Genomic DNA, 24,471 nt, shown 5'->3' with positions numbered 1-24,471 from the left:
CATTCACGTTTTCAAAAAAGAAAGTTTTAAAATACGTTAATCTTTGATAGGAAAGAGCAAAAGGATAATGTCTACTTCTTCAATCAAGAGTTGGGAAATATGAGGAAATGTACAAGGAAGTGAAATATGTAATTTCGGAGGAAACAAGGAGAAAACAAGGCAGTAGGAAATAAGAATGGGAAGGTAGTTAGCGAGAGAAGTTAAGTCATAGGAAGGTGGAAAGAATACGTTGAAAACTTAAATGAGAGAAGGGATAGACCGTGTGACCTAAATGTTGAAGTAGAAAATGAAGTAGGCGAAGACGATAAAGTGTATTCTTATGTATAAGTTTGAAAAGGCTATATCCGGGATTAGGAACGGAAAGGCATCCGGGATGGATAATGTACCAATCAAATTCATCAAAAATATGGTAGAAAAGTTCCGACTTTGCAATTAAATATATGAAACAGAAGAGTGGCCTAAAGACTTCCTGAAGACGATCATAATACCGATGGCTACGAAATCGAACCCAAAGAGATGTGAGGTTTATAGAATTATTACTCTCATATTTCACGCAGCTAAAATCTTGCTTCCAATTTTGAACAGAAGGTCTTATGGAAGAACAAATGAAAAGGCTGAGGACAAACAGTTCGGGTTCAGGAGAGGTAAGGGCACAAGAGGTGCAACTGAATTATTACGGGCGATCGGTGAAAGCTTTATAGAAAAAGGAAAAGCGGTGTGTGTTGTATTTATTGATCTAGAAAAGGCTTTTGACCGCGTGAATTGGGAATTGATGTTGGGTGCTCAAAAGAAAATTGGGTTGGAATGGAAAGATCGAAGACTCACACGAAACTTATATACGAATTAATAAATAAGTGTTAGGATAGGAGAGGAACCGACAGAGGAGAGTACAATTGGAAGGGGAGTTCGACAAGGATGCTGTCTCTTGCCAATATTATTTATCTAGAGGAGAGAGTGAAAAAGAGCCTACATGATGAAGACAGCATTTCGGTAGGTAATAGAATAATTAGATATATATACGATTTGCAGATGATATGGCGCTTGTTGCAGAATCTGAAAAGAAAATAAATAGGATTTTAGAAAACTTAGGAAGAGCTCTGAAGAATATGGGATGAAAATAAATATTAAAAAGACAAAAGCCCTGATGACTGGAACGAAGAGATCTGTGTCAAATATAAAAGTGGGAGGGGAGAAAATAGAACAAGTGAATAGGTTTCGACACCTGGGTAGTATTCTTAGTAATGACATGAAGTGCGAACGTGACATAAAATTAAGGATAGGAATGGTGAAAGAAGCCTTTAGGAAGAGAAAAGTCTGTACTGTGCGACCTTCAATAAAGAGCTGAGTAAAAGACTCATAAAATGTTTCATGCGGAGTGTTGTACTGCATGGGGCGGGAACATGAACATTATGCAAAGGAGATAAAAAAAAAGACTGGATTTTTTCGAAATGTGAGGATGGAGAACAACGGAAAAAATCATTTGGGTCAAACGGAAAAAATCATTTGGGTCAAACGGAAAAAATCATTTGGGTCAAACGGAAAAAATCATTTGGGTCAAACGGAAAACGAATGAGAGGGGTTAGAAATGACGGGGGAGAAAAGAACACTTTTAGATATTATTGAGAAGAGGAAGAGAAACTGGTTAGACATTGCTTAAGAAGAAATTGCATCATGAGGAAAGTGCTAGAGGATATGGTGGAAAGAAAGGGAGGGTGAGAAGGAGGCTACATTAACGAACGATATAAAAGAAGAAAAGTCATGTATGAAGACGAAGAGGTAAGCGCAGGACGTGGAGCATTGAAGCTTCTCAGCTGCGGCAAGTGACCTGTCAATAATGGCAGAATACTTATGACGATGACTTCTTCAATCAATATTTTATATACACCCAAATGCCAAAAGTCATAGGATACCTACATAATTATGTACAGGAACTCCTCGAGCATGGAAAATGCACCAACTTGAATTGGTGGGGATGCGACACATCGCTGCCTCGATTGCCGTGCATATTATCACAGGTGGAGGATCCTGACACGAATGACCCATTCGAGGATATCCCGTATGTATTCGATAAGGTTCATGCATGTGTTAAGAGTAGCCAGAATGTTCCTCAAACCAGTCGGACACGATTGCGGTCCGGTGACATTTCGCGTTGTCATTCTGGAAAGTTCCACAACTGGAGAAGTTTAAGAAGTTACTAATGGGCCACCAAGCAGCTGAATATCGCGATGACCGGTGAACGGCTGGTTTAAATGGATCAGAGGACACGCCATGCCATGTAAATACCAGCAGCTTAGTGAGTGCCTTGCTGACAACTTCGGTCCATGGCTTCATGAGGTCTGCGTAATACCCAGACCCTACTATTAGTGTGTATCAGCTAGAAACGTGGCTCATCTAACCGCCTACACGTTGCCAGTAATCGAAAGCAGAATCCACATGTTCCCGAACTCACTGAGTCGCAACTGCCGATGGTCAGCGTTAGTAGCAGAACTCGTGTTGGTCTGCAGCTGTGATATCCCATGGATATCAAATTGTGCTGCACTGACCCACTGAGACACGTTGCTGAGACATGAACTGATTCATACTCTCATTTCTACCCACTGTTGTTTGCTTGTTTCCCCGGATAAGTTTGCCCAGACGTCACTGGTTGCGGTAATTCAGAACATGTGGGTGGCCACTGTGTTCTTCCTGATATGTTGATAAATACCTCCAATGCTTTACTTACATTGGAGGTGTTTATCTTTTACACTGGGTCGCGATTTCTAACGAGAAATTTTCAATGTCGAGACGACTTCCCAAATCATATACTCCATTCATCTAGCACGAACTCTGATAATTTCCGTCGGGGTACTACCATCGCTACAATACAAGACCTTGCATTGCACTCACAAAAGTCCCAATAACAGTACTGACCAGTTTTCCGCTATGTTTCTACGCTGTCAACAAATTCCCTATCGTTATCCCATGACTTTTGGCCCGTTAGTGTTTATTATTATTATTATTATTATTATTATTATTATTATTATTATTATTATTATTATTATTATTATTATTATTATTATTATTATTGTTACACGGAAAAATACCGCCGCCAAAATCTGGGAGGTCACTTCTTATCTCAAATGAAAAAAAAAAAAAAGTTCTAACAAATATGGGTCCAAAAATGCCTCTTTTCAGAGTTTTAAAATTCTCTAGCTTGAAAAATATGGGATATATCGCAACCATGTCAAGAAATCACATAGAAGCTATTATGTGCTGCATCTAAATATCTATGTACAGAGTGGACCATTTATCTTGATATGCTCATGTAATTGTTAAACTACTAGAGAAAAAACACTGAAATTTTGTACCTCGCAAATATCGGCAAAGAAACATTGTTTAACATACTTTGCAATACCACCAGATTAACAGCATTGCGAACCCAACACAAATTTTTATTTTTGCAAATAGCACTTTGTCAGTTTATTACGTATTTCAAACCTACATATTAAAAGAATATTTACAATATCAAACTCGTTAAGGACGGTACAGTATCCAAATTGTGGTGGTCTCTTTTTCTTTCTTCTAAATCTTCTCTTCTAAAAGAGATTTAGAAGAAAGAGAGGAAAAAGCAGACAGAGAAGGAAAAGGATGGTTTGGTATTGAAAGTTTAGGCGAGAAAACGGAGATCCTGAATAACCTGTTGAGGAAGGAAGCGATTAAAATCTACAGGAAAGGAGGAAAGAGGATAACAGACTTAGTGAGAGAGAAAAGAAAGAAGAAAGAAAAGGAAATAAGATCAGAAGAGGAAGGAGTAGTGTACCAGGTTAATTGTAAAGAGTGCGATATGAAGTACGTAGGGGAAACAGGAAAGAGATTAGAACAAAGGATAAAACAACATAAGGATGATGCTAGACTAAAAAGAGAGAACAACACAATATATAAACACATTAAAGAAACGGGACATGAGATAGATTGGGAAGGACTAAAAGGATTAGAAAGTAGAAAAGGAGTGTGATAAGAAAGTGGAAAGAAGCCCAGTGGATTAAGAAATATGGGAAGGAGAAGTTGATGAATTGGTCCAATGGACTTGTAATACATGAATTATGGGAAGAGATGGTAGACAAAATAGAAAGAAAGAATTAAAAGGATCAACACGAGCTGTGGGAGCAGGTGTACTATGGAGAACAACAGATGGGCAATAGCGAATAGAAAGTGTAAGTGATAAACACCTAATTAAGAGTTTCATAGCAGGTGCCTAAAAAGAGAAAGTGACTACACTAATTAAAAATTTACTTTTTAGAGCCAATTAAAAGTTTACGTTTTGTAAAGAGAAAATGGGCGTGTCTTGCATTCAAATTGTATATAAACTGTCAAAACTGGATATTGCTCTCATAATGTGCCTGAGGAAGGCTATGTTACATAGCCGAAACTGTAACACAAATATATAATCTTAAAATATAGATACTGCTTTGATCAGTTACAGTTTTATTAGCAACCGAGAAAATCTTTTATTATGGACTGGGTTGCAGTTGATCTAATCTTCACGGTTGATTGATTTTTCTTATCTGTGATATAGCGATCCTCTTTTACAAGATTTCTTACTGCTCTGACATTTTTATCCGTAACTGCGGTGGTAAAGCACACAGAGCTATACTCATTTGTCAGGCTTTGTCGGCCGCATTTAAATTCCGCAAATCAATTTTTAAAATTTGCGTCTGCATTTGAGAGGTCCCGAAACACTTTTCTAATCAATCATGGCACTACTCTTGCGTTAAACCGTAGTTAAAAGTTTAATGCATGCAAATCATAGCATTTGAGCTCTATTGTTACCGACTAATGGGTTCAAACTAACCTACACTTCCAGCCCTCTAATTTTCAAACAAAGCTATAGCCTTTCAGTTATACCTTTCACCACTAGAAAGCACATGCTTTTAAAGTGATACATTTCAGTACGGCAACACTATTTGAATTTTAGTATCTAAAAACTTTCGGGATGCTCCTTGTAAAATTCACATATAAGCTCTAGTAGAGCGTAATATGGAGTCAGCATTGACTGTCCAAAGAACTTAAATGTGGAAATCAGCTGAATATATACGTATTTGAAGAAATGCATCACCTGAGCTGCTCGGAAATTTCCTTTTGTAATAAAAGATTGGCAATTTAACTTTGCCCTGGTTCTACATTATTAAGTCTTCATCCCGGCGAAATTAAAATACCGCTAATTTTACAGTAATAATGTGATATCTTCAAATACATAAAAGATAATCGAAATATGGAACAAGAGCGCCCTAGACAATATTATTTTGCGTGAGGTACCGTTATCACAAGTCACCTAGTGGCTTTCCGTTTTCAGCTGTTTAGAAACGCGAAAATAAATGCCGATTTTCAAAATGGCTCGAAATCGAAAGCAGATAAGTGAGTCGTTATAACGGTTTCTCATGTAAAATAATATTGTCTAGGGCGCTCTTGTTTCCACATTTCGATTATCTTTTATCTATTTGAAGATATCACATAATTTCTGTAAAATTAGCGGTATTTTAATTTCGCCGGGATGAAGACTCTTAATAGTTATTACTGGAAAGTTTCATTTTATGCATGTCATTATTATGTCGTTTTTCTGAGTTCTATTTCAATTGTTCAAATAATTTTCTTTCAGAACGACGGATATATAGTTTTATGTACTCAAACTTGCAACAATTTATCTGCGCGCATACACACTAATTTACATACATAGGGTTTAACTTAATTAATGTACCAAACGTACACCGAAATAAGCAATAATGTTCCATAAACACTATACGTTCATGGATATCGGGCATATTGGCAGAGTTAGTGACGGCCAGAAATTGTGGAAACAGTACGTTCGAAGAGGTAGATATCGAAAATCAGCTTAGATATGGGAGTCTAGAAAGTGTAGAGGTGGCACTGCGTTTTCCTAATAGACGCTACACAATCAAACAGAATGTTTGCAACAATTTATCTGCGCGAGTGTGAAACAGGGACTGTACTATCTGCCCATGTTGATGCTCGTCGACATCGTCGCGTATGGACGAATGTGTTAGAAGCTGTGAACAATTAGCCAGGTGCGAGTACGAGGGAACTTAGCCGTGAAACACTATTCATCATCTGAGCGTTCAGCTAGCTTCTGGCGCTTTCTGTATTAGTCTTGCTGTTACTCTTTATGCAGAACTGTTAGCTTATAATCGTGAAAAACTTCTCAGAAATTATACAGGCCATGTGTGTTGCGTTTGTGACCACTCCTGCAGCTTTCAGTTTCGTGATGTCCATATTTACGAGCGGTACATCTGCGAGCTACACGCCCAAGGTATGTCTCATCGAAGACGAATTTGTACGCCTATCTCTGTAGGTTACATGTTTGTGCCCTCCGACCACGGCCGTTGACTCTACCAGGGTTGTCACACACACAACAGGAACTCCGGCAAGAGTTGGAGTGTGGTTGGAACAATACCCCAATTTCAATGTGTTTTATTTGAACAGTTAGGAAAGTGAAAATTCTGTTCCTGAATTACGACAGTTAAGCTTGCTATCGATCACGCAATTCAGCTTTCGCAGCATCATGTGATTATCTTCACTGACTCACGGACCATTATCATAAGCCAGCAGAATGTCTTTATTAAACACCTACTACTCTAAAACATTCTTGAGAGTTGCCATCAGCTACAGCAACAGAAAGAACTGTGTTGTTGTTGTCTGCTGGATGCCGAGACATGTCGGCATTCGGGGAAATGAGCGTGCCGACATAATAGCCAAGAACACCGTATTGGCATGTGCTGCAATGGTGCTGGTGCACTCTCTCCAGTGTTCTGATCTTGGTACCTGTTTTCTCCTTGAGTAACTGACAGACGTTGTTGCATAATAGCCTCTGTGCTGAAATATTCCTGACAATGCGTATGGGATACTAAATAGACATTTCCTCTCTTAGCATACCTCCGTGGCGCTAACTGTTTGAGCTGTATCTCTTCACTGAGTATTCGGCACATTCTTGTAGAACATCCAGAATACTCAGACCTCAGAGGAAGTTTAAGACTACTTAAAAATCTTAATCAGGTATTAGGGGGTAATGTTATTTCTAGTAGCTGTATTCTCACATTTATTTATAAGACTGTAATAGTTAATGTGCTATGAGGTTTATTTTTAACCTTTTTTCTCTTGTGTTACTATTATTGTTATTTTGACTTTTTGTAGTTATTTATTTTATATTTTGTTATTTATTCTTTTCACCCTTTCAGTTTCCTATTTGAATTTTAGATTCATTTGTTTTGCTTTGTATTAACATCTTAGTTCGACGAATATATACTTGAACTTCACTTTTTTATGAGTTTTTTTAGTTTTTATTTTTAATGTACAGAGTCGGCGATTGGCTTTATCATGACAGGGACAAATACCTTTACTGCTGACGTCCTAATTAAACACCCATTAATCAATATAAGTTTTCATATGCTACAAAGTGTGTTAGCACAAAATTCAACAAAATCCATTAAGTTCAGAATACTGTTGTGAATGTTACTACTGATGCTACAAGTAAATAAATTCCGTTGACGAGGAAGTAAAATTTTGAATCAAACAATTATGGAGTCACAGCATTACAGTATTAACTTCTCGATACCTTTAACACATAGAGTAGAACTAAGAACTCACATCCTTTTAATGTCGTGGCGGAAGGAAAGAAATAGAGCAAAGCACTATTTTACTATATTATTTGATCTACATGACGATGATAAATACGGTGTGTCCATTTATGAAGCTGTATTTAGTTATCTTTCACACGTCGTAAGACCCGTGTCTATACAATAATTAGGGAATTAACGAAAATCTTCCCAGAAGGTTATATTTAGAAGTTTGTGTATTTAAAAAAGAAAAAAAGAAAAAAAAACATATAACATCTAAGAAATAGCCATACACATATCCTGAGGGTACCTAAAAACTGAAAGGAAGCCAATTTAGTCATAATCAAAAAGAATGACGATCCAAAAGCGTACACACCAATTTGTCTCCCAAATACAATTGGCAAACTCTTCGAGAGAGTAATCGTACAAAGATTAAACAAATACAGAAAAACAGAAAATGATTGACTACAACATGGTTTTCAGAAAAGAAGAAGTACTGAGACTGCAATAAGGAGACTATTGGAACTAACTGAAGGGAGAAAATCAGGTAGTAATATACGTAGACGTAAGTGGGGCCTTCGATAACCTATGGTAGCTATCACTATTCAAGCAATTTAAAGAAACGGGGATACCAAAGTTCCTGTATGAATTAATGATGGACTACTGTACCGCCAGGAACACAACATATATAGCACCAAATAAAAATATAACTACATATAGTACGAAAGAATGCTCACGAGGATCCACATCTGGCCCTACATTGTGGGATCCACGTCTGAAATGTCTCAATTGACAGAAGGAGTTGTTGGATATGCTGATGACATAGCGATAGTCTTGTTGACATCTTCAAAACACGAAGTAGAAAGAAAGGGAAAGATAATATTAGAAAAGCTACAAAAATGGCGTTCAACAAATAATTTAACTCTTTATGGAGCAAAAACGAAGTATATAATTTTCGGACAGAAAATTCAAAGAGGTCCTTTTTAAAAGATATCAAACAAAAAGATAGATAGAATTAAAGAGTTTAAGTACCTGGGAGTATGGATAGATGAAAAATTAAACTACGGAAAACATAGAAGAGACCACGAATAAAAGCAAAAAAGTAGCACACAGATTACTAATAGCACGCAGGGACTACCAAATCCCTAAGAGAAATGCAAACTTACAACAAAACAGTGATCATGCCAGTGTTTAGCTATTGTGCCAGTGTCTGGTGCCACAGACTTTTTATGAACATAAAACTAAGACAAACAATAAATTGAGCACAAAGTGGGGTACTTATAAGAACCCTGGATGTAATAGAAACCATGTCAACAGAGGCTCTACAGGTATTGACTCAGGAAGAACCAATACATTTCCAGGTACTACAACAGATTTATAAAATGAGGACGAAAAACAATGAAATGATAACAATTTTAGAAATACTATGACGAATTCCAAATAACAAAACAGAGTTAGATAAATTTATTGAAAGGAAATAGCAACAGGAATGGGAAAGCTCGAGTAAATGAGAGAAACTAAAATAATAAATACCGACGATACAAATAAGGAAAGATATGCCACGCGTAAATAAGGAGACCATGGAGACACTTTCTGGCCATGGTTCTTTCAAGTTACATTTATATAGGATCACAATAGAAGTAGTTCAGACATGTATCTGCGGAATAGCCAGACATCCGAACATGTAACGTGGTCCTGTATGCACTTCATAACTTGGGAAGATATAATAAATATCAGAGACGAATTCAAAAATGATACATGGGAAAACATCAAACAGGATGAAATAAAGTTACAAAAGTTCCAAGAATTGACAACGCATATAGTGGAAAACATGTGCAATAGAAGAATTGAAAAGAGAAGGAGAAAACAAATTAGATTTAAAAAAATTAACATACAGAATTCTGTACACAAATAATAAAAAAATCCTCGAACGAAAACCAGAATAAAACGACGCTACTTTTTGTTTGGTGTTTAGTGTCAGTGCTAGTGTCACAATGTTAATTGTGTGTCTTAAATGTGAATGTTTCGTGCGACTTTAAGAAGTAAACAAATAATAACAATATAAAAAATAATAAGACAGGACAAAAAAAAAAAAAAAAAAACACTCAGAAGAAACGTGTACAATATTTATTTAGCATTACAATATTTTGTCACTATCTTATTATTAATGTATATTCTTTTTAGTTTACTTTCAGGTGACGGTAGAGGAAGCAGCCCAAAATAGTGCAACTGATAAAAATTTTAATGAATGGCAAATGGCAAAGAGAAATTTTATCTTAAGTATTAATTGTATTATTTTTTTACAGTTATCTATTTTTGTAAATAATAATAATAATAATTAAAATATAATAAAATAAATAAAGAATGAATTAAAAGGTATGGTTTAAAGTATTAGATACCATGCTACAAAAATGTGCTTCACCTTAACCTACTGAGGAATAAAAGCTGAACAGAAGAGAGATATAAACTGAAATAAAAGTAAAAGAGAGAAAATAAAGAATTGGCACCGGCAGGGGATTGTGAAAGCCTTAAAACAAACATACCCTGACTCTATGGTGTATAAACTTTCCAATGAGATATCATTGGAATAACACAATTAGGGAATTTTAGAAACTGTTATTTAAAAAATCAAGTTTCCTTATAGGGCAACAACAACAAACAAAAAATTAAAAAAAAATGCTAATCAATCATAATTTACAAGTCATTGTTCACTTGGAGCTACTCAACAACTACATAACTATAATGAGTGACAGACTTTGATTTTATTAATGGTTCTGTCCAGATTTCGCAAAAGTTACAACACGCCAGTTTCTCATGTCTACTCAAATGTACGATTATCGAATTAATTTCTTTACAGTCTTTACATACTTCTAAACAGGCAGGGAATGTTTACACGACCTAAACAAATTTTGTTATACATACATATCCCATTGAACAATGTTTTACACATGAAACTAACCTTCAATTTCAGTCCAGTTGACTGCTACTTCATCAATAGGAATCCTACATTGTTCTGCAATGTACAGTAACTCTACATCAAATGCCCTACACATAAAAGAAAAAAAAAATCATTAGTCTCTAATAGAAAAAAAGCTAAAATTAATAACGATGCATTCTACTTATTTCTTAAAACGAAAACTAAAAACAAAACACTTATTATTTAAAAAAAAAAAAAAAAAAAAAACATTGATTTCTCAGGATATTCCCTTACACTTACTAGACTTCTTTAGTAGCACACTTAAGACTATTTATAGATACTATCTTGCAAAAGAAAAGGATGTACAGAGGTGGTGAAGCGTACAGTAGGATTACACCGAACTTCAGGAAAGAGTTCCTCTGCAGAAAAAGAGACGTGGTGGTGGAACAAGGAAGTGCAAGAAGCTATTAACGTGAAGAAAGAAGCAAAGCAAATATGGGATGCTTCTGGGACAGAAGAGGATAAATGTAGCTTTAAGGCGTCACGGTAGCAAAGAGGGCAGTGGAGCACAAGCACAAGCCTGAGGTGAAATATACGATGAACTTGAAATACCAGGCAGAGCGGAGAAACTATACGGATTAGCAAAAACTTCGAGACAACGCAACAAAGGATATTATGCATATTAGGCAAATGAAAGATGACCAAGAATTGGTGTTTGCCGATGAAGACAGCATCAAAGACACTTATTTCCAAAGCATTTAAATAAAGAAAATCCCAGGAGAGTTTTCAGCGATGGAACTTTAAATCTTCAAGCAACATGAAAAATAAGCCCGGAAGATATAGAGAAAGTATTAAAGAAAATGAAGGCGGAAAAAGCGATAGGCCTAGATGGCTTACCAGTAGAAGTATGGAAGGGTTTGGGATCAGGTGTGCATTTCATATGGAATTTGATGCAGAAAATTTATGAACAGGAAACAAATGCCAAGTCAATGGAGGAATATTGTTGTTGTATCCGTTTTTAAGGAAAAAGGAGATGTACAGGAGTATAGAAACTACAGAGGAATCAAAATAATGTAACATACGAAGATGATTTGAAAGAAAACTGTGGGTGGGCGATTACGGGAGGAAACATTAATAGGAAAAGAACAATTTGGATTTATACCAGGAAAGAGAACAGACGCAATTTTTATATTAAAGCAAATTATAGAAAAGGATCAGGACAAAACAAAAAGGTTTGCATATAGTCTTTATTGATTTGGAAGACAGAGTACCACGTTAGGAAATATGGAGATGTTTGAGGAAGAAAAGAATGCCAGAGAAATATGTAAGGATAATCCATGATATACATACAGGAGTTACGACCCAAGTAAGAAGTAGTATAGGATTAACATGTCAAATCCCTGTTGTATTCGACCTGCGCTCAGCCTTAAGTCTTGTACCTCTTTAATAATTTAAATATTTTGTATTATATTGAGATTTTTCTTGTTGTTGTTGCTATGATGATTTGTTTACCTGTTTAATGTCGTTGCTATAGGAATATAGATGTAACGAAAAACCATCTTGTGTACTCTGAATGTATAATATTTTAATGTGGTGAACGTGATATAAATTGAAGGATAATAATATATATTTGAAGTGCATAACTGTGTTGAGTTAACACTGTCATGCATGTTACAAATCAAGATATGAGTGATTATCCCTGGCTTATGTTTGCCGATGGTATTGAACTATGCAATACAAACAGGGAAGAGGGTTGAAAGGAATGTAGAGAGTTGGGCTTAGTCTTTGGAAGATAGAGGCCTAAAACTAATAGAAAGAAAACTAAATACCTCGAGTGTAAGGGAGAAGGAAATGAGGGAGTAAGGCTACAAGAAGAAAGGGTGAACGAGGTGAGGAATTCTAAATATCTACGCGCATTTGTTGCCAAGAATGGTGATTTACACATGGAAATAACAAACAGAATGCAAGAGAAATAGCGAAATTGGAGCCAAGTATGTACCGTTCTGTTACAACGATAATATATATTTCTTATGTACTTTTAAGTATCATTTTTATTTAGGGAAAAATGAGCTATTTAAAAGGCACAAGCTATCAAGAAGAAGAAGAAGATAATACACAAAAAAATAATTTAAATATTTTGTATTATATTGAGATTTTTCTTGTTGTCGTTCCTATGACGATTTGTTTACCTGTTTAATGTCATTGCTATAGGAATATAGATGTAACGAAAAACCATCTTGTGTACTCTGAATGTATAATATTTTAATGTGGTGAACGTGATATAAATTGAAGGATAATAATATATATTTGAAGTGCATAACTGTGTTGAGTTATTCTAGATAATCTTGCGTATTGCACAAACATTTAGAATCAGGGAATATGTAATGTAGCTGACGACAGAATTAACGTTACACTGTGTGACAGCCGAATCACGGTAAAGAATAAGGGGGAAGATTTACAGAAAAATGGTTAGGCCAGCAATGATTTATGGCGCAGGAACATGGCCAATAAGGAAAGCACATGGAAAAAAGATGAATGTTACTGTAATGATAATGCTATGCGCTGGATGTATGGAATGACAAGAGAGTGAGAAATGAGAGAGTAAGGAGAAAACCAAGGTTGCAGAGATATTTAAGACGATCCAAGAGAGAAGACTGCACATGGCCATCTAATGAAGTAGAAGGAGACCATGAAGGAAATGGATGAACATGGTTAGGAATGACTTCAGGGAGAAAGGGACAGGGACGGGAAGAATTCAGGGACAGGAGTTTCTGGAAAGGACTTATCAGAAACGTCGATCCCATATAAGTGGGAGAAGGGAAAGAAAGAAGACAGATACTATCTTGCAGAGCAAATAAAAGTATACAAGTTGCCCAAACCAGTCGTGTCTGTGCTGGTATAATTGTTTCCATAACTGTATTACATAAACTAAAGCTGTGGTGACATTACAACCAGACAAAATGATCATGGATATTCGAAGTTGTTTGTTTTTCTAAGATGGCGATGACCAAAGAAGAAGAGTAACACTGAACTCCTAGCTCCAATCAGTAAAGAAAGGAGCATTATTGTTTTATTGACAACAAAAAATGAAATCCACTGCCCATTTTGGCGAGACTGCCCACATGACTGTCAAGTTTTGTGTTTCTTTGTTCTATTTGGTCTCAAAATACTCAAACTATACGTACGCATCAGGCATCAAGGAATGGCGCCTATTTAACTGCTGCCTTAATTGAAGTTGGTAGGTCTGAGATTGTACATCTGTAGAATATTGTCTGCAATAGCCTGGAAACATGAACGGAAATGTGTCTTCTTTGTTTGAAGTCACTGACGTGCTTGAACAGCCGGAAGAAACAACTAAAGATCTGCCAGATCCATGACTTCAACACACACATAGGTCAGGAAAAGTTATTCTGCTACCCCTACTGACAGTCTTGGATACACTTGATCCAATCAACAGTGCACTCACAACTTGCCCTCTCTGAAAATCCCAGGTGTCTCTCATTTAGTACCACCAAACCGCCTCTTGCTATATGGTTAAAATGAAAGTATTCACAGTACATCGGAAAGTGCATGTTGTTTTACATAGAATTTAAGTCTCTCGTCATTGTGCAAAAAAGATTCAGTAAGAATAAGGACAGAGCTCTTCTGAGCACCATATAATATTAAAATGGCATCAACAATGTTGGAAACTGCTTCACTGTAGACGAAGAAGTGAAACGGCAAGAAGCAGTGACTGAAAATAAAATTTAAGTGGTTCGTGAAGGATGGGAATGTAGCCTACAGTAATCTATTCGAAGAGCCAGTGCAGAATTGCGTATTCCACCTTCTACTGTACATGACATTGTACACAAAAGATCGCGACTTAAAGCCTACAATATCCAGGTATTATAGGAGATTCCGACAAATGATAAACTCAAACGGATTGACTTAGCCACTGGAGTTCTATGTCGCATTGATGATAATGGTCAATTTCTGAATAGTGTTATATCTATTTAGTATACCTCTGATGAAGTGACCGACATAACTGAAGAATATGGAGACTTTAAAGGCAGAGAACAGACGTAATTAAACTGTCGAGATTGTGAACCAATCATTATTTATCTTTATTTAATTTCTGGGCTTCTTGAGCTTGTCTATCTTCATCTGTACACCTTGAAGAAACGTACTTGAACATTACATTAGATAATACAAGAGTCTGTATAAATGCAGTATTATTTTACTGATTGCCACTGACACAAATCCCGGGGGGTGAGGGGTACATATGCCCCCAATCTTGGCACTGGGGAGTCTGCCCCCTATTCCAGTAATCCGATTTGAAATGTTGAGTTGAGTTGATTTTAGTTTAGCGTCCCGTTCAGCAGCGAGGCTATATGAGACGTGGACCTACTGATTAACGTGGAATCCGAACCACATGAGCTCCCGCCGGGAATCGAACCCGGGTCTCCCACGCCAAAGGCGCGTACGCTAACCGCTTAGCCACGAGGGAGCTCCCGATTTGAAATGTGTTTTCGGAGAGAAATGTCATGATTTATGTCCGATTGCCACAAAGGAAAGTGAGATGAAATTGTTGTCCCCCCAGAATAAGCCTCAAATCTGCCCGCCTCCCAATGTTGAAGCAAGAGATTGGATTCAAGAGAATATGCTATACCTATTTGAAGTGCATTTTCTGCGTAAATTAATTATATACATGGTTGGAAACATGAATAAGAATATCAACGGATTAAAATTAAAAATTAAGCCTCTGAAAATAAAACTGATAAATCTAAAATTAATGTAAGAAACAAGTAAAAGTTAAAATTAAAAGGAACTTCAAAGTTCATTTATTAAAATTAAAATTAAAAATGACAAATTCCACTACTATGAAATAAGAATTGTCTGAAGTTAAGAACATTAGTGTTAAATTTAATGGATACAGTTAATTGCATGAATACATTAGTTTAATATTATGAAAAGTTACTGTTTTCAAACAAAACTGAAATTAATCAACAGTAAAATTAAAGTACCATAAAAATTAGAATTATTAATTTCACATGGTAAAGGATTAATTTTTATATTGTTATGCATTTTTTAGCTATTATAAATTAAAAATTAATTCCTGAAGAATTTATTTGATTAAATTTAAAATTCATAACATTTTAAACTGATTAATTTGATCGTTATTCTTTTAACGGACTACTTTACAAGTTCGCTGTACAGGGTGGACCATTTATTTTGATACGCCCTTGTAACTTTTAAACAGAGAAAAAATGCTGAAATTTTGTACCATACAAATATCGGCAGGGGGAACATTATTTGGCACATTATACGATACCACAAGGTTAACAGTGTTGCCAATATAAAATAGTATTTTTTCAAATGGCATTACGTCAGGTTATTATAGATTTCAAATTTACGTGTTAAGGAAAACTTTCAATACCAGATTTGTCATGCAGTATTGCAAATTGTTGACCCTACACTATCACAAACATTCAAAATTTGGTTGCCTCTACTGCAGTAATAATGCGAATGAGACACGCGAGGCAAAGTATATCCGAAGTACTTTAGTATCTAATACTATGATCATGATATGACGGATGTAGAATGAATATGAACAAAATTACAAGAGATTGAAAATTTGACGTTTTTCAAAAGCATTTATTTCGAAAAAGAAAAATGCTTAGATAAGTATCTCGTCCAATTACATAGATAATTTTCAATAGATATGAAGATTACAATGCCATTTTGGCAATTTGGTATCTCAAACCGTTCTGGAGATATGGTAAAAACTGTTAAAGTTTGTAACACTACTCAAAATTGCGTAATTCTGAGAGCTTACTGTAATTACACCTACCAAAAAGAACTGTTGTAATGCTATAGAAGCAAAGTAAATCACTTTTTTTTTTTTTTTTTTTTTTTTTTTAGAAAGTTCCCACAAATACGCCATTTTAAGCAATATAACAATTTTACCATATTTTACATATCTCCCGCCTGGTTTGAGATATTAAATTGCTGTAAAAGGCATTATGATCTTTATGTCTATTGAAAACTATGTACGTAGTTCGATGTGATACTTACATAAACATTTTCTCGAAATAAAGTCTTTGAAAAAAGTCAATTCTTTATAATTTTGTTTCTAATTGTTTGAAATACGTCATATGATTTCATCTTAATGTACTTTGAATGTACTTACCCCGTCCATGTCATGTAAGCACTTTATCAAAAAAGATTATTTTTCGATGTTTGTGACATTGTAGTGTCATAGTTTGCAATACTTCACAAAAAGTACGGAATTCTAAGTTTTCATTTTCGTTTTACATATACACTCATGTCCAAAATGATTGTCGTATATCTATAACTGCCTTCTTGTAAGAATATAATTTGATAATGATTTTGCAGAGTACTTTTAATACTGATACTATGTGTATAACCGGGAAATGTATATTTGTGATAAATTTCATAGCAAAAGAATTATAAATACATAAATTAGATGCGTAAAACAAAATGTTACTAAATGGACAAGAAAGTTTTATTTTCGTTTTATTGTTCTTATTTACTGCTCTTTTGACATGACATTTGTCACATACATGTCTTTGCCGATTACACACACACTAACATTATAAGAAATACCGGGCGAATTCGTTATCAAATTATATTCCTACAAGAACATATTTATACACATGTGACAATCTTGGACATGAATATACATTTAAGATGTAATAACTTGACTTAATGCCATTTGAAAAAATACAACTTTATGTTAAGTTATCAGCACTGTTAAGCTGATGGTATTGAAGAGTATGTTAAACATGATAAAATGAGTGGTCCTGTAGATAAAATTTCTAGTACTTATAAATCAGAAACGGCTGAGAAAAAAAGGATAAAACATAAAATAAAAAAGGAAAAAGGCATAGGCAACGTGGAATGGTGTTGGCACGGTGTTCCCAGGGCCCCCATAATCGGGCTCCGGGACCAACTTGAAAATTTCAAATGGGAATATAGGTCGAGGGATACGTTGTTTGACAGATCGTGCAAAACCAAACAGCTTAGTACAATAATTGTTTTTATGTCGGGCAAGCCTGTTTCAAAATGGTCGCTGAAAATGGTTCCCCATTCAGATACAAAGCGCAGTGTTCAAACTGAGTGTTCCAAGCTAATATCCAGCGAACTATGCATCAAATAATAAGTATGTTTCGAGTCAATGTACGTACAATACAGACAGACCTAAAAGATGGGTCAAACACGAGGTCCTAATTTTGTATTAAGCTGTTTGGTATTTCACGATCTATCAAAGAAGGTATCACTCGCCCTATGTTGCGATTTGGTTGCCATTTGAAAATTCCACGTACACCCCTCCCTCCAAAATGGGGGGCGGGAGAACCTCGTGTTTAACATATATTTTAGGTCGTCTATATTGTATATTGACTCTTAACATATTTCTTGTTTGATGCATAGTTCGCGGGATATTGGCGCGTAACACTCAATTTGAACACTGAGCTTTGTATCTGAATAGGGAACCATTTTCGGCGGCCATTTTGAAATAGGCTTGCCCGAAATCGAAACAAATTTGTACTAAGCTGTTTAGCTTTCCACGATGTATCAAACAAGGTATCACTTAACCTATATTCCCATTTGAAATTTTCAAGTTGGTCCCGAGGCCTTATGATGGGGCCCTGGGAACACCGTACCAACACCATTCCACGTTGCCTATGGCTTTAACGGTACTGGGTTCAGTTCCTTGTTCGGTATGCTATTTATGTAAAGTGATTAATGGTTAGGTTCAGTCATTCGGGCGCTAATTCACAATTTAGCCGTGGCTACCATGAAACGTCAACCAAGAAAAGGAAGTCTCATACTCATATCAATTGGTACATGAGGTTGAATCAACAACAAGGTACACATTTACAATAGACTTTCCTTCTCCTGTACTTCCGAACATATTCGTAGCGACAGTGAAATATTACTGTGATTTAAAACTTTGATGACAATCATTCCGATGACGCGATTATATGTTACAAGCATGCGTATGTCAGTATAAAGAATTTCAAATTACACTTTATTCTGACAAACACATTAATATGACGAAACCCTACTTCATATATACATTGTGAAATCAAAATTCATATTAGAACACCATATTTCAAAAAATAACGAAATCAAACTTTTAATTATTGAAAGGTATGTATTTTGAAATATACAGATTCACAGCATGGATACTTACTTTTATTTATCCGTGTAAGGAATATGTAATATCAATTATATAGTAAGCACGTAATATATGAAAACTTTCACTACTGACACCAATTTTGCGTAAAAGAAACCTTTTATTATATATATATATATATATATATATATATTTGTTGACTTGCGTATTAGTCCATTTTCAGGTAATTATCACTGGAATGATAATTATAATATTAGTCCTTTTTTTATATGCTAGCACTTATTTTCACTAACGATAACTGATTCAAACACCTATTTTATTAATTTATATTCTTTGCACTTTCCACTGAACACACTTCACACGCGACTTCAAATTGAAGAAAGGGGAGTGGGGGTTATAATACTAGATTCCATTTCACTAAGGTACACTTTGCAGTTGCGTTGCAACTTGAGCCTCATTCCATACGAGATGAGAATTTTGGGAATATAGAGCATGATAAAATGGAAGAGGGGCTATCCAGTTATATGGCTTTTTCATTTTCATTTTTTGTTTCATCGTCTTTTACTCAGCCGTTTCTGATTTATAAATACTAGAAATTTTATCTGATATGGGACCATTTTTGGTGGCCATCTTGAAAACGGTGCCCCATATCAAAAATTGTTTCCTACAAAAATTGTTTAATTTTCCAAGCTCTTTCGAATGAGGTATCACTCGACCTATGTTCCCATTTAAAAATTTCACGTACACACCGCACCCCCCAAAATGGGGAAAACCTCGTGTTTGAATCACTTTTAGCCCCCTCTGTATTGTACATTGACTCTTAACATTTTTCTTATTTAATGTATAGTTTGCGAGATATTGGCTTGTAACAATTATTTTGACTTACCCTGTATATATATATATATATATATATATATATATATATATATATATATATATATATATATATATATATATATATATATATATATATCGGGTGTTCTAAAAATGGCACCCACGGACTACAGGGCACTATTCTACAAGCCAAAATAAAGCGAAAATTTTCTATGGTGTTATACTCTCCGGGGCCTCCTTCAGCTGCTACAGTGAATCAAAATTTCACAACGTCTGTGGCAACGTCATAGATTAACTTATAACCGTTAGCATTACTCTTTGAGTACATCATGTAGTTAAATCGATTGTTACACTAATAATTACTGCTAGTATTTATCAATATCGATTTTAGCTGCCATCTGCAAAGAACTGATGTGACTATTTGATAGATTGGTTCTTTATTTGCGACGTTGCTACATTGTGCAATTCGTGTCTCCAGACGAGGACCCGAAAAGTATACAAATATATATATTTTTTGCTTTATTTTGACTTATAGAATAGTGCTCTGTGGTTCGTGGGCGCCATTTTTAGAACACCTGATATATATCGGGTGTTGCAAAATAAGTGTTACAACTCTTGGGAGGTAACTCCTGTTACTGAGACAAGAAAATAAGTTCTCTTGAACTTTCGGCTATCGGACATAGTTTCGGATCTACAAGGTGCTGAAAGCGTGGGAAAATGACTTTCGGACGTCAATAGTTCAGAAACTATCCAACGTAAAGAGGGCGGGTAAAAAAAATCACTGAAGAAGTCATACCTGCTGTATTGAATTTTACATGTTTCATAATCCTACCATGCAAGCGCAAGGGATTCTCCAAAGGAACGTAGGGAATCCCGGATAATCTGCCAAATGAAAATTAGTCTAAATGGATATAAATTGATAGGGTTTCTACCAGGTAACAATAATTCGTTTGTATTAAATCGATATCTGGAACAAATACAAAATGGCGGACACCTTCATGCCCGTTGTGTGTGGTTGCATAATCGCCAGGTATGGGTGCTGGCCAACAATGACGTTCTGAGTATTAAGTGCTGCGAATTTGTACTCAAATGCTCTACAAAAACATCTGGAGTTTCGGTAGAGCACAACAGATGAAACAGGGTGATTCACATATGTGGAAAAACTTAACGAAAAATGCCCAGAAATGCACCCATACTCAGTAAATGGAAGTTCAAGACGTCGGAAAAGTAAGGAATAGCGTCAAGAACATGAAAGACATTGTCAATTCACCAATAATATTCCCTCAAATCGATGCAATATGATTTGCACAGTTGCATATCAATAAGGATGCAACAACTGAGGCCAAGTTGAAATTATGCAAGGGGACTCACTAAGAAACTGAGTGACTAAATGAATGTAACTAGTGGGATCGCATGATCGATATTGAAATGTGGCCAATGTGTGTGTTGATATCGACATGTAGCTAATGGATAAATGTCAACATGTCCCACTACCGCTGAGACACCGTCCCAGATATGAAAAATAGGAAAATAACTGCTCGGGTCTTGAATCTGAGGCCGTGGGCTCCCAGTAGGATTCGAAACTGCGACCATGTGAGCGAAAGTGATCGCTCTAGCCCTGAGGGTTCGAAGTAGCCTCACTTTCTCTGTATTCATTTCTTTGAGGAGTACCCACTTTGTTTGGCAAGCGCTCTTGTACAGCCTCCCGATATGCTTATGTTTCATTTTGTTACTCCTACTGCACAGTTTAAACAATCAGAGCTTTAAGACGTTTCTTCCTATTTCTCATGTCGTTTTATTTTACATATGTATAGTGTTCCAGCAGTAGTGTCACATGTACCAAATTGGTTTATTTTCGTCTTTGTCTTGGCATTGCGCTGTGTGTAAGATACGGATTTCTGGACGTATTTTCCTATATTTCGAGTGAGTCATATGTACCAGAAGATGTAGGACATGATACAAGTTTGTTATTTTCACGCTCTATCAGAAATTGAACCATGGATTAAGAAATTTCTTTTTATACGTGTTGAATGTGAGAGAATGTCCCAAAAAAAGAAGGACATTGATACAATAGTGTTCTAGTTTCGTTCTACCAAAAAGTGCACCAGATGTAATGGCAGAATGTACAACGTTATTTTCTCAGGTTTTCGCACGTGAAACGGTGTCCCAGCAGTAGTGGGACATGTTGACACATATCCATTAGCTACATGTTGATATCAACACACACATTGGCCACATTTCAATATCCATCATGCGATCCCACTATTGACATTCATTTAGTTTACCCAGTTTCTTAGTGAGTCCCCTTGCACAATTTCAACTTGACCTCAGTTGTTGCATCCTTATTGGTATGCAACCGTGCAGATCATATTGCATCGGATTGATGGAATATTATTAATGAATTGACAATGGCTTTTATGTTTTTGATGCTATTCCTTACATTTCCGACGCTTTGAAATCACGTTTACTGAGTATGGGTGCATTTCTGGGCATTTTTCGTTAAGTGTTTCCACATATGTGAATCAACCTGCTTCATCTGCTATTTTCTACCGACACTCCAGATGTCTTTCTAGAGCATTTGAGTACAAATTCGCTATACTTAATACTCAGAACGTCACTGTTAGCCAGCATCCATACCTGGCGATTATGCATAGTCAGTAAACGTGAGTTCAAAGCGTCGGATATGTAAGGATTAGCGTCAAGAACATGAAGGCCATTGCCAATTCACCAATAATATTCCCTCACACCGATGCAATATGATGTGCAAGGTTGCATATCAATAAGGATGCAACAACTGAGGCCAAGGTGAAATTGTGCAAGAAGACTCACAAAGAAACTGGATAAACTAAATAAATGTAACTAGTGGGATCGCATGATCGATATTGAAATGTGGCCAATGTGTGTGTTGATATCGACGTGTAGCTAATAAACAAATGTCAACATATCCCACTACTGCTGGGACACCGTCCCACGTGCGAAAAATAAATAAAGGTGTAACATGAATGATGGCCAAAAGAGACGAGGTGATTGCAGACATCCAAATAAGTAAAAATGTTCCTATAAACATGGGTCCAATGCTGCTTCCTTTCCGAGATACAGGTATTCAAATGTCGAGTCTCTCCAACAGCTCACTATGGGAAGTGAATGGAAATGTTCAATATTACAGGAATAATACAACCAAGTGGAATTATTTACACTAACATAGAGAATGAAACTGATCAACATTTGAGGTTATTGGGTTGTCAGTGTTGCCAACCTGGTACAAAGTGTTATAGTTTCAAATAGCACTAAACGTCCACACGTTAGGATATGAGTGCAGACAACAAAACGTTCCTAAACATGGGTAGTGCATTCAGTTGTAACGACACAATAACATTGTTATGCAAGAATTGTGATCTATGAACCGTTGTTTTCTATTGTGGGCCGTTAATTTATTTCACACCTGGACACCTTGTCTTTTGAAAACGAAACGGAATCTGCCTCATGTGTCCCAAATGGTAGTATGGGTGATTCTAAGAAAAAAAGTTATTATGAATATGGGTCTTAATCTCAACGGTTTGAGAGTCTCAGGTTGTGAACCATTTTTGATTTCATGTTGCCTATTACTCATTCTGTGTTTATTCAACAGAGGTGTGAGATAGTGGATTTGAAATGTGATGGAATTGCCTTTCCAACGGTAGGCATGTGACAGTGGTTTCTTTGGAAGGGAAGTTATTGAGAGAAATTTAGGAAAGTTAAGGTTATTTAAAGAAATTGGATAGCAACACTGATTCTCAAATATCCCTCAATAACTTCTCTTCCAAAGACAACACCGCCACATATTACATAGCGTTGGAAAGGTCATTCCATCATCTTTTAAATCCGCTATGTCATACCTTTGTAGAAAAATATAGGGTGAGCAATAAGCAAAAAAGTAGAAAATGGTTCACAACCTGTAGCTCTCAAACCGTTGAGATCAGGACCAATGTTCATATGAATCTTTCTACTTAGAATCACCCATACTACCATTTCCCAAAATACTGCTCCTTCCTCCTGGGACACCCTATACATATTAGTACAAAATTCGGGCAAGCCTTTTTCAAAATGGCCGCCGAAAATGGTTCCACGTTCAGATACAAAAAGCAGTGTTCAAATTGAGTGTTACAAGCCAATATCCCGCGAACTATGCATCAAATAGGAAAAGTGTTAAAGAGTCAATGTACAATACAGACGGCCTAAAATATGGGTGAAACTCGAAGTTTCCCCGCCCCTCATTTTGGAGGGAAGGATGTACGTGGAATTTCCAAATGGCAACATAGGGCGAGAGATACTTTCGTTGATAGATCGTGAAATATCAAACAGCTTAGTATAAAATTTGTTTTGATTTCGGCAAGCCTGTCTCGACAGCATTACCATAAGCTAATATCCTGTGAAGTAATAGAATAACGTTGAGCAATTCTACGGAGTGTGTGCGATGTTAAAAATTGTAATTTCAATCATTGTAAAGTAAATAATTTCAACACTTACCGTGTCACAAATGATGCTCGATATGCCTTCCATCCTGCTCCACACACCTTCGTAAGCCGGGATAGGGATGTTCGTACGGCACGTAGCATCTCTGAAGTGATGGATGCACACACACGTTGAATACGCGCCTTCATATCATTAGTAGTTGTCGGTACGTTGGACATTACACGATCTTTAACATAACCCCAGAGGAAAAAATCAAGTGGGGTTAGATCAGGAGATCGTGAAGGTCAGGCTTGCCCGAAATCGAAACAAATAAAAGTTTCTTCACACCAGCCATCTTGAGTGAGGGTTTCCTCATTCACAGCATGAAAATTCCGGGATGGTCCCAGGCCGCATTCTACTTTCTCCCATTCCGTAGGTAGACTAATCGCCAAGGGACGTCATCCCTTTTATCGTGACGGGCTCAAAGACCATAGATGCCAGTAATGCCCAGAAATACAATTCCTAATCTATAGCATAAATCC

General features: G+C 36.2%; 1 protein-coding gene across 1 annotated transcript in view; it reads right to left on the bottom strand.

Moving 5' to 3' along the window:
* The window catches only part of wol (Dolichyl-phosphate beta-glucosyltransferase wollknaeuel), a 70,601-nt gene that overhangs the window by 1,567 nt on the left and 44,563 nt on the right, over positions 1 to 24,471 (bottom strand). The window contains exon 7 of the mRNA XM_081752172.1: positions 10,567 to 10,652. Coding sequence (XP_081608298.1) covers positions 10,567 to 10,652 — 86 coding nt within the window. The remainder of the gene's footprint in view (positions 1 to 10,566; positions 10,653 to 24,471) is intronic.

Source organism: Thermobia domestica, chromosome 3 (genome assembly GCF_964235325.1).
Source record: "Thermobia domestica chromosome 3, izTheDome1.hap1.1, whole genome shotgun sequence".
NCBI classification, from domain to species: Eukaryota; Metazoa; Arthropoda; class Insecta; order Zygentoma; family Lepismatidae; genus Thermobia; species Thermobia domestica.
The sequence above is the reverse complement of the archived record's forward strand: the minus strand, read 5'-3'. Positions and strand labels throughout refer to the sequence as shown.